Consider the following 11,309-nt stretch of genomic DNA (forward strand, 5'->3'; position numbering starts at 1 on the left):
AAAGGTTTTAAACATATTTGCTGAATCCCTGATTTTCCCCGACCTGCATTCCATTCTCCGTTCTCTTAATGGACCTTGATCTTTCGATTTTTATCTAAGTTCTCTTATCACTTGTCTGATAAGGGAGATGAGCGAAGAATTCCAAACGCCATTGAATATAATTTGTAACATTTATTGAATTATTTGTTTAAGCACTTCGATTCCCATGTCTTTTCATAATACTTTCATTTGTTTTACACTTGAACGAAGATACATAGAACGAAACAGTAGAGACTTTAATTTAAAACGAAGACGGAATACGCAGACAGAGGAGGTCCGGTCCGATACACACATATGTAGGTGGACGCAGACAATGTAGAACGAAGTACATTTAAAGGCATACACGGAATTCACGTTACGAACATTATATAAATCAAATCAAATACTAAGCCCGGATATTAATAGAATGAAAACAAGTAAACCGAATATCAATCAACATCAATTAAAAACAAATTCAGTCCAGTGATTACTTCTCGTGCTGTATCCCAGTATATTTCGACGCAGCCAGCCGCTCCCGATCAATTGTTGTAGTTCTGCCTGCCGCCCAGCTCGAGCAGATATCGATCCGGATGGTCCATCCAGTCGGCGGCAGTGAGCTTCACCGTTCGCTGTCGCTCGGCCTCCTTGATCTGCCACTTCTTGATGTCCAATTGCACTTCGCGTGATGTCTTGTCGCCGCATCCCCAGACCTGCGATGGAAAACCAAAAGGGGAGAGAGAGAGCAACGTGTAGTTCTTGTTGTTGGTAGACACTGTTGTTGTTGTTGTTGGGTGAGGAGAATCGTAGACTTGGTTTAAAAATGCATCATAAGAGCACAACACCTGGCCATTAGGCGGCACAGGTGTGGTGATTTTTAACTGCTTGGGCTGAATATTCAGCCTTTAATATGCGATATATACATATACATACGTCAATGATTTTTACACTATATATACCCAACATATATGCGTATACACATATATATATATATACCCTGTTGAGTAAGGCTTATTGTACAGAAATGCAATTAAAGTACAGAAAAATATTCATAGAATGTGATTATTATTATTATATATTAGATGCTTACCTCTATGGACATTAGTCCTGCTGCCAGTCCCTTGCAGTCCACATTCTCGAAATGCTCGTCGACCGATATAATGGGCTTGCGGGGATCGGCGCCGGCCCGAAATCCCTTCGGATACCCGCGTATGCTCGTGTTAAGGTACAGGATGTTCGGCTTCTTCTCCAGTATCACAAACCTTTAACGAACATTATTAATAAACTGAGCGTAGATCTATACCAACTTCGCTACACACTTGGGCAGCAGCTGGATAACACAGGAGCCCTCGCCGCCCACAAACAAATGCGTCTCCTTCCATTCACTGGGCGAGGCCACGCAGTACGTCTGCTCGTCCTTGGTGTGCAGCAGGACGAGAGTTGGTCCCCGGTAGCCGAGAACGTGATGCAGAAACCGATTGGCGCCAACGCCATGCTCGTTCGAGTCGTAGAGCAGCGTCCAGTGCGACGGCATCATCGAAAGCTTCTCTTTGAAGATTTGCACGGCGCTCGAGGCACTGCTATTGGCGTTGCCCTTACCGGCTGAAGGCGGAGCCACGGTCTGGGGCTTGGAGTAGAGAGGCGGCAAGGCCCCGGCCAGCAACCACGCCTGTGAGAGTGGCATCAGCGAGTCCAAATCCCGGCCGCCGTGCCCGCCTCCGCTGTGGTCGGTGGCGTCTGTGAAGGGATTGCGTTGCTCCAGCACCGGAGTCTGCAACTCGATGCCGCAGGACTGGGACTGCTGCTCCAGGCCGCGATAGGCCGTGGAAAGCGTGTGCACACAGTATTTGTGCACAAGTAGCACCAAGCGAATCAAGTTCTGCTCGAACCAGCGACACACATAGCCCAGACTGAGGCTGTCGTGACAGAGGAAAATGGACTTGGTCACCGAGCCAAAGGTGCGATTGATGGCCGAGCACAGGACGGCGTTGCCCGAGTGCTGCATGGCAATTGTGTAGCAAATGTGGAGCAGGCGCGTCACGCCCTCCTTGTCGATGAAGTCGGGATTGTCCTCTTGGGCGTACATCTTAATGTAGCACTCCAGCGTCTTGGAATCGTCCATAATGCCCAGGAAGCGTTCGCACTGCTGCCGGAAGGCGACGGCGCCCAGGTGCTTCGTGGTGGCCTTCGAGTTGGTGTGCATCAGCCTGAACAGCCGCTGTCCCAGGTCCGCGTACTGCGGAAATACTTGTGACTGATGCGAGTCAGAGGGAAAGGTGTTGTATGTGAATGGTTTGTCGTCGTTGCCCGTTATCAGTTAATTACTCACCACAAAGACGTCGGCTACAATCCCATTAACCCCAAGTTTGGCCGACGACAACTCCCTGAGGATCTCCGCCAGCTTCTCCACCGGGACAAGCTGTGTGAGATACTTCTCGGTGACGTCCGCCCCGGAGGCGGACCTGGTCATCGATGCCTGCGATTGCTGCACCTTGAGACTGTTGTTGCTACCGCCACCGCCGACCGCGTCAGAGCTGCCATTGTGGGAGCCACTCGAGTGGGCGGAGTGCGTGCTGGACTTGTGCTTGTGCTTCCCGCCGTCCAGGGGCGGCTCACTCGCGTCCGACTCCCCCTTGGAACTCGTGTTGCCCATTTTCTACAGTGTCTGTGCGTATCCCACTTCGACGCAATTGATTTGCACAGCGATTGTCGGTGGCAGTGGAAACGTACAACTAAAGGGCATAAAAAGGCCAAACGCAGGTTTGCACTGAATCGAACTCGGCTGGCGCAACAGGTGCAGGAGGAGTTTCTGGTAAAAAAAAAAACTGCGACGCTGTCGCAAAACCTGTTATGAAACACACAAACACAGCGCTAACAAATCTGGTAAATATATTTACATAATTAAACGCAAATTAAGCTTTGAAACGAGAAATGAAAACAAACCAAACAAAACACACAGTTATCGATAACGATAGTGCTGTTTTGGCACGTCGTGTCATCACTCCTTTGCGTTTATACGTCCAAATATCGAATGAAAACATTTCACTGGTTAATTTATAATGGCAACTTTTAATTAAAACTGGACGGATAAAACATTGTTTTGCCTAGTGATGGTGTTCATTGACAAATAGTAAATATCCCCTGAATGAAATATATTCGTTATCGCCACTTCGCACTGCGCATAAACGCTAAACGACAGCTTGTATCACAAAACGTGAACAAAACCAAAACAAATGGTGGCGCCAGCTAGCACTCTCCAAAACAACACAAATTCCGACGACGATGACGCCGTGCGGTCGGCGCCAACTTCCATGCTGGTGCTGGACTCCAAGCGGAAGAGCGCCTTCCTCCCCTACCGTCCACAGTCCACTGTGCTCACCAATCTGCAGCGCGGCAACACAGAGGCCACCTTCTGTCCCGTGGAAGTGTCTCTCTCGTTTCACGAACGAGCTGGCCAGGGCGAGATCACCGAGGAGCAGGTGACGGCAGAGCGAGCGCGCAAGCAGGACATTGATCACAAAGACGAGCATGGCTTCACGGCCCTCCATTGGGCCGCCTCGTACGGCCAGTTGGTGTCCGTGCAGCTGCTTGTGGCAGCTGGGGCCAATGTAAACTTCATGGCCCCGGATCTGGTCAGTCCCGTTCTCTTGGCGGCTGCTGGTGGCCACAACGAAATCGTTCGCTTCCTTCTGGATCATGGCGCGGACTCTGGGCACATGGATATTGTGGGCAACACTGCGCTGATGTACGCAGCGGCTGGCAACCATCCGCATACGTGCAACGAGCTGCTGGCCAGGGACTTGGATTTGAGTGCTACCAACGAGAATGGGGAGACGGCGTACTCCCTGGCCGTGGAGCACGGAGCCCCGTTGGCCCAGGCACTACTGGAGCAGTACATGACGGCCATCATAACGGCGGGAGCATTCGGAAGTATTTAATTTAGGTAGATTAGAAACATTTAAACATAAAGAAACAGCTTTTTATATGTATTAAAACTCAAACATTTTATTCTTGCTCTTGCGCGTCTGCTGTTCCTTGCTGAGAGTGCGTTCCTGGTTCTGCAGAGTGGCTAGCTCCTGTTTTTGGGTATCCATTTGCAGCTGCAGTCTCTTCTGGAGCTGCACATCGCTGGAATTTCTGTTTAACGACTGCTGCACCTTGGCGATGTCCCGCTGCTTTCGCCGGATCTCATCGGCCACCCGCACCGTCTCCACATTTAGCGTTTTGGTGGAGTGCTGCTGCAGTTCGTTGGTCTTTGCCTTCTTGGCCACCTGTTCGCCCTTTTGACTGCTATCCCCGCTAGCCAGCACGCTGCCGTTAAGGAATGTGAAGACGTCCGTGCGTTGTGACTCCCGGGCATATGCCTTCTCACCCGCTTTTCTTTGGCGGCGCTGGGCTCGCTTCAGCTTTCGTTCCACGCTGAAGAAGTCCTTATCCCCGTTGGCGGCCTCACGCAGCTCCATGCAAGCGTCTAGGGATCGCCCCTGAGGAAGTATTTGAGCACTCACTGGGGTCACAATGCCCCTTCCATCGGAGCCCAGACCTGTGCCATGGATGTAGCCCATTTTCTCCATTAGCTTGGAGCCAATGCCCTGTGCGGATGGTGTTTAGGTTAAGTTATATCCTGGCTATTGTGTTTGGTGGCATTCTTACCCGCGTAAACTCCTCCCAGGCTCCCAGCTTTTCGGTCGGCTTAAAGGTGAACAAACTAAGCTCGACCATGCGAGCTCGCCGGGCCTCCTCTAGGTCATCCATGTCCGAGTCCGCTTCGTCACTGCTTTCTTCGTTAAGAGTAGAACTGCTATCTCCGCTACTTAGTTCGTCCTCATCTTCATCTTGACCGGTTGTAAGTGGGAACAGCTCTTCGAACTTGAAGTCTCTTTCCCTCTCCTTGTGTTCCTGGCCATCCAAACGCACTCGACACACCTGATCCACGAAATTGACGCATAGAACCCGACCGCGGTGCCAAAGTCGGTCCTGCAGCTGAGCCAACACTGGACAACTGCGGGATAATTTGTGAAAGTCGGGCTTCTTGTACTTTCTAATAGAGCTGCCGCAGACCAGTTCTCCGTGGGAGAAGCGACACCGTGACTCGTCGAAGCGACACTCGCCCTCGAGATAATAAGAGCACGGCAACATCTCGCGATGCGTGGGATTTGTGAAGAGCACCCGCAACCGGACATCCAATACACCGTCGCCGTTGATGATCACCTCGTCGTCCACGCCACAGATTAGGGAATTGTGATAGCTTAGGGCACCCCAGCTGTGTTCGTGCGGAGCTGAGCACTTCTCGCCCACCATGGCTGTGTACTTGGCCCGCAGCTCCGCCAACTGCTGTTCCTCATTGGCAACTGATGTGCCGGCGTCAGCCTCCTCCAGGTCGTTAAGTTCGCTCTTGAGCCGCTGCAGCTCCTCGTCCAGGTTGTTTCCCGTTTGAGGAACTTCTTCGGTTGGGTGCTCATCTCCTGTATCCTTGGTGAGTGCTAATAGCTCCTGTAGATTCGTTTTCAGGGCCAAAAGTTCCTGACGTTGCTGGTCATCGATGGCATTTTCAAGCGCTTGTTCCACAACTATCAGCTGTTACAAATAACTAGGGTCGTAAAGGAAGTTGGGGTAAAATTGGTATCACCTTTGCTCACTTGTGCTTCGTATTCATCCATTTTTAAGACGCTAAAGCATTGCGCGGCTCCATGGGCTTCCAATTGTTTGTAAATTTTTGAAACAGATGCACGCATACACAGACAGCTCTCTGATACAGCAGAGGACCATATAATAGCAGTTAGCTGGTGTCTCTCTCAAGTCATTATTTATTATTTAATTTAAGAATAAAAATAAGATTATTAATGATACTAATTTTATTTAGATTATCTAAAAACATTACCTAAAAATGGTTAAATATAACTTACAGCATAATCGTTGCTAATAATCTGACCGCATTTGTGTCTAAAGGGAAATTTTTAACATTACTATCAGCTGATTTCCTAGGACTTTGCCAACACTGGCCGCCAGAAACAAAAATACCGGTCAAAGCGTGCCGCCAGTTGTTTTGATTTTGCGGTTACATGTTATGAAATAAAGACAAGTAAAAAATGCTGTTATCCTTGAAGTGCACAACGAGGACCTTGGTGCCAAGACTGCACCGCTTCACAAGCAAAATTGCTGTTGATGTGGAACCGGCGGTTGTCACCGGTCTGGAACAGGCCACCATTAAGCCAAGGAAACATCCTGGTGTAGTGAAGCCTAATCATGTGGAGCTACCAAAACAGTTGAGTGACACCCTTAAACGCATTGTGGGCGACCATCCCGTAAAGAAAGTAATCCACGACGGCCAGCAGCTCAACTCCTACATCAAATCACGGCACCCGCCGCCCTCGCACGAGGAGATTGAGAACAAAAAGCGGATTATCATCGATGAAGTGAATGCAAAGATGCCGCTGGACCGGCTGGCTACATTGAGCGAGGAGGAGGCGACGCGGTGGAAGCGAAAGAGGGAGCTGGAGATCAACAAGCGGCTGGCCCAACGCCTCTACGCCTGGCGACGCATCGAGTACGGTACCTACGAAGCCATTGTCTATGCCGTTGCCCGCGGTGCCCAAGAGTACGCAGTAATGAAGCGTGTGCTCACCGAGTTGGCCCAGAGGGACGAGCAGTTCCGTCCGCGCAGCTTCTTCGACTTCGGATCGGGCGTCGGTACTGGGATGTGGGTGGCCAGCGAACTTTGGCGCGATCAGATCTTCGAGTATTACAACGTGGACAGGTCTAGGGAGATGAACGAGATTTCTGAGTTGATTTTGCGGGATGGCCACGAGAACAAGCAAATACCCTTGCGCAACGTGTACTACAGACAATTCCTACCCGCCATTGAAACCAAGTATGATTTGGTGATAATTTCCCACACGCTCTTCGAGATGGCAGACCAAGAGCAGCGCCAGGAGGTTCTACTGAATCTGTGGCGCAAGTGCGATGGCTACATGGTCATAGCGGAGGAGGGAACGCGTCGTGGCAGCGAGTTGGTCAACGAGGCCAGGCGATTTCTGTTGGAACAGGACGACGAGGGTCATACACTGGCGCCGGTATGCTTCAAAGTTAACCCTAAACCGTTGGGAAAGTGTTTTTAAATCTCTTTTCCTATTTTCAGTGTCCCCATGATGTGGCCTGTCCACGTCTTAAGGATCTGGCTGATCGCACACCCTGCAATTTTCCTATTTCCTACGCTCCCCTTCGATTGGGCAGCGACTCTATGGCGGACCGTCACACCTCCTTGTATAGCTATGCCATCCTGAAAAAGGGTCCCCCATCGGATAGTTCCCGTTCTTGGCCACGGATTGTGCGGCCCACTCTGGTGCGTTCGAAGCATGCAATCTGTAGGGTTTGTACGGAAAAAGGCAATCTACAAGAAGTCATTTTCACCAAGTCCAAGCATGGAAAGTGAGTGAAATCCCCAATTTTATTTTTTGGTTCCTCAAGTAACCTCATTTTCCTTGCAGATCCGCCTACAGTTGTGCGAAAGTCAGTCGCTGGGGCGATCGCCTGCCCATGGCGCTGGGACAGCCGCAGGTCAAGCCCGGCTCCACAGAATCAACTTTGGACGACTTGGCGTAGCTTAAACAGGTGCAATCGATATGTGAGGCATAAAGTTACGCCCAGCCCAGGCAGAGGCTAATTGATACTAAAAACTGGCATCCAATTAGTCGATTTAATTATGTGCAAACAAATCGTTTCGGGCGGAGCTGAAATTAATTAAATAGTTGCATTTAAATTAACCATACAACCCAAATGGCAGAGCCGCATGCTCATTGATACTAAATTTCGTTCAACGGCCAACACACCCTCACCTAGATTTTAATGTATGGCAAGACTAAAGGCGGATGCGGCCGCGAATGGGCTGGCCCCCGCCGTTTGTGGGATCAGCTTGTTATGTAATGTCATCGGTATATAGGCTGCCCAGTGAGCTAATGTGTTTGCAGAGGAGGGTTTGGAAGGACTCTAAGGTAAACAGTGAGGTGTGGCATCACTTTTCAAAAGTGTCTTTAATTTCCAGCACTTCTCTTAAATCATGTGCTCAAGTAAATACAAATACCTTATTTTAAATATCAAATTCTTTTTATAAGTCGCTGCAAATATTTCAATTAGTCATAATTGATTCTTTAGCCAACATGTCTGGGCACTAGCTGCGTTCCAGAGGCCAATCCCTGTTCGGCTGACATTTGGCTATGTGAGTTTTGGAAGTTTTAATGCGAGACGCGCCCTTTTAACGACCGCAGATCATCCCCGCAGCTATTCATCGCTTCGCGGAGTCCTGTCCTCTGTGTGTGTGTGTGTGGCGAAAGGACATGGCGTGGTTGGAAAAAGGGCAACTTGTGGGGCGCGAAAAGTGCCACGTCCACTGGCAGGAGAGTGGGTGCGGTAGAGGATAATAGTTCCCTGTACATATGGTTTTAAGGATTGGCTTTTGGAACAAGGTGTGCTACAGAGCAACGGACTATGGATACATAACGTTGGAGAAGGATATCGTTTGGTTTATTCCATTGAGAGGTAGGTTCCTACATAAAGTAGCTTTGCAGTTTAATATTCAATTTAATTTAGAGCAACTTTTTGAATATCTTAACATGTTGTTATATTTTTTTAGGAAAAGAAGAAAAGAAGTTGTTTTAACTTTATATATGTTTGGAAACAAGGCTTAATTTTAAATCTCTTCTGACCTTAACACAATTTATAGTAAAAAGCTCATTTTTTCCAGTTATAATAAGGAGCTGGGTTTTAATGCTTTGATTAATTTACAAAATTAAACGCCATAACGTACTGTTCTTTCACTTGAAAATAGTTTTGAAAGTTTAGAAAAATCTATATAGACCTTCGAGATATCGTCTGTTGAGTTTATATAGAATATAATATAGAAGAAAAACACCTTTAAGATAACTCTTTAATTTGAGTTCCTGCCTAAATTCTTGTGGGGATAGCAGGCTCCTTCGAAATTGGGTTACTGAAACGCCTCACTGCATCTGGGACCAAAATTTAATTAGGAAATGCATTTGCCAAGTCATTAACCCATTTTGAGGTGCGTATTAAACGTAAGTGGCAGGATATATGACAGGATCCCAGCTATACATATATTGTTTGCCCAATGATAAACGGCTGAGCTATGTGCGGACCACAGTCCAAGCCCAGGCATACGTCATGGCAACCCCGAGGCAGTGGCATCTCCATGTGGCCGAGTATGTAATCACTCCAGGTGATACTAGGTGGGGTCGCCGCGCTGGCCGCTCGTTAAGAGGCGCGCTCGCCGATGGTGTCAGCTGTCGCTCCGCTTCTATGCGGCTATTTGTATTAGTAAGGTGCGTCCCGCCAGCAACAACAACAGTTCCGACTAATGGTGGCGTTCAACGGGCATGCGCCGCCGTTGCAAGTGGTGCTAGTGACCCACCCACCCATTCAGCCAGTCTGTCTGTCAGTCAGCCAACCCCAACCGAGGCGGCACTCAGCCAACCAGGCAGAGCCGACGCTGCCATTGTCAGCGCTTCCTTTTGTTCCCAGTGCCTCTAATGCTAATACGCCTTTACATAGGTGGACGGATGGACGGGCGCCCGGGTCCGGGTCGATCAGAAGTGGCTACCTAGAAGCTGGCGTTGGCTTCTGGCCATCAGTTCCAATCCGAGCGTGGCCCGGAAAAGTTGCGGTCGCGGTTCCAGTCTCGTCCAGAGTGCTCGAGTGAGTTGATGATTCATACATCCTTTGTGGAATTATTATAATCCTTCGGGCGGCATATTTCATTCGCGCCTGTATCTTGCTGAACCGTTACCATTTGGGCCTACAATCCGGTTGAGCAAAATTTCAGGTGTGTGAGAAATTTGTTAAGCAATCTTCAATGGGTTTTTCTTTCGGCGGCTACATATACTTTGGGAGAGATCAGCTTTTGGTGAGTATACAGATGTGGTTTTGACAGCAGGAATAGAGTTTATTACGGACCTGACCCTCTTCGGAGATGATTTTGGGTGTGTCAAATCTAAAAAAAGTGTTAATTATGTTAAAGAAAATTATCTACAAACAAAAGTTGGCTTGCAGGCGGAAGGAAGTTTAAGTTCAAAAGCTTTTTGTTTTGTAGCTAGAGCTATAAGATTTGGCAGAACTCAATACACTTTTAAAACATAATATATTCAATTTAAAGGAATCATTTTGATAAGGAAAGTATTTCAAAATATTTTAAATTTTGGAAGGACATTCGACTAACTTTTAGCTTTTATCCATTAAAATGAAGATTATGATACTAACGAATAGGTTTTGAAATATTTTAAAATCAAATCAGAAGCTAATTAATCGTCAGAATCACGCCATTAGTTTTTAATAATGAATCGTAAAATCTGTGGAATAAACCACTTTCGATGTGTCTGATATTTTTGGCAGAGATCATATTTAATTGCTCCAAGAGACACACGCTCCAGCGCATGCTTATCAGCACAATTGGTACGGAAATTCATTGCACTCGTCAAACTGGACGAATCACCCAGGAACATTAAAGAGCCCGCGGTTATTTGGACTTTGATTGTTTAGAATACCAACCACAACATGGACTGGGCACATGATGATAACTTGAGGCGGAGGAGAGAGAAACCCTCCAGATTTGGACGCTCGATCGGTGGATGGGTGCAGTGATATGGGCAAATATTTGAAATGAGCGCAACGCGATTAACTAAAACAAGGAAGCCAAGCGATTGCCTTGATTTAGCTTCAAGACGGATAAGTTCCCATGCGCCTTATTTACGATTTCCTATTGGCTTAGCCATAACGATCATAAATTGTTATCTTATCGTTCCCTGGTCTTGAAGATTGTGTTTTGCAGATGTAGTTAATATTTAAACTTATCAAACACTTATGTAAATCGTTATTTATGGAGTTCTGGTACGGACTTCTCTAGTCACCGGCTATCGATGCAGTAACTCGTAATCCCCGGAACAAGCTCAGAACAAAGTTCAAGCCCGAACAGTAGCACTCGATAAAGCCGTGACGTATTACTCGATTTTATATTCTACTCTGTTCTCCCTTATAAGCTTGGGAACATTCAGCAGTACTTTACTATTTCAATCGGCTTTTGTTTAGCTCGAGTCGAGAACGGTCAAAGTCCGGCAAGAGGATTGAATCATACTAGTGTCGCCGCGGGGCTCATTTGATGGGGTAATTATTACGATAATAACTAAATAAGCACTTATCAATGAAGTTTTCAGTGGATGAATAGAGAGAAGTGGGACACAGCAGCGGAGGTTCTACAAGTTGGGGAATACGAAAGTGAAAATACATTT

The 11,309-nt window shown here is 47.7% G+C and overlaps 4 protein-coding genes across 4 annotated transcripts; 2 read left to right on the forward strand and 2 right to left on the reverse strand.

The window, feature by feature from the left end:
• Positions 1–156: 156 nt before the first annotated feature.
• LOC108082017 (uncharacterized) lies at positions 157–3,011 on the reverse strand. The gene is made up of 5 exons (XM_017177281.3): positions 2,913–3,011; positions 2,345–2,848; positions 1,335–2,269; positions 1,106–1,277; positions 157–728 (listed from the first exon to the last, which is right to left on the reverse strand). The coding sequence occupies exons 2-5, from the start codon at positions 2,666–2,668 to the stop codon at positions 558–560; spliced, it is 1,602 nt and encodes a 533-aa protein (XP_017032770.1). The 5' UTR covers positions 2,669–2,848; positions 2,913–3,011; the 3' UTR covers positions 157–557.
• A 33-nt stretch (positions 3,012–3,044) lies between these two features.
• LOC108082020 (DNA-binding protein RFXANK) lies at positions 3,045–4,023 on the forward strand. Its single transcript, XM_017177286.3, has one exon. It carries the CDS (start codon positions 3,249–3,251, stop codon positions 3,951–3,953), a length of 705 nt encoding a protein of 234 aa, XP_017032775.1. The 5' UTR covers positions 3,045–3,248; the 3' UTR covers positions 3,954–4,023.
• On the reverse strand, positions 3,999–5,809 carry LOC108082015 (zinc finger CCCH-type with G patch domain-containing protein). Its single transcript, XM_017177280.3, has 3 exons — positions 5,655–5,809; positions 4,669–5,592; positions 3,999–4,607 (listed from the first exon to the last, which is right to left on the reverse strand). Exons 1-3 carry the CDS (start codon positions 5,748–5,750, stop codon positions 4,005–4,007), a joined length of 1,623 nt encoding a protein of 540 aa, XP_017032769.1. The 5' UTR covers positions 5,751–5,809; the 3' UTR covers positions 3,999–4,004.
• Positions 5,810–6,002: 193 nt separating this feature from the next.
• Positions 6,003–8,042, forward strand: LOC108082019 (ribosome assembly protein METTL17, mitochondrial). Its single transcript, XM_017177284.3, has 3 exons — positions 6,003–7,088; positions 7,154–7,443; positions 7,503–8,042. The coding sequence occupies exons 1-3, from the start codon at positions 6,105–6,107 to the stop codon at positions 7,615–7,617; spliced, it is 1,389 nt and encodes a 462-aa protein (XP_017032773.1). The 5' UTR covers positions 6,003–6,104; the 3' UTR covers positions 7,618–8,042.
• The last annotated feature ends 3,267 nt before the right edge of the window (positions 8,043–11,309 follow it).

This window comes from Drosophila kikkawai, chromosome 2L, assembly GCF_030179895.1.
Source record: "Drosophila kikkawai strain 14028-0561.14 chromosome 2L, DkikHiC1v2, whole genome shotgun sequence".
NCBI classification, from domain to species: Eukaryota; Metazoa; Arthropoda; class Insecta; order Diptera; family Drosophilidae; genus Drosophila; species Drosophila kikkawai.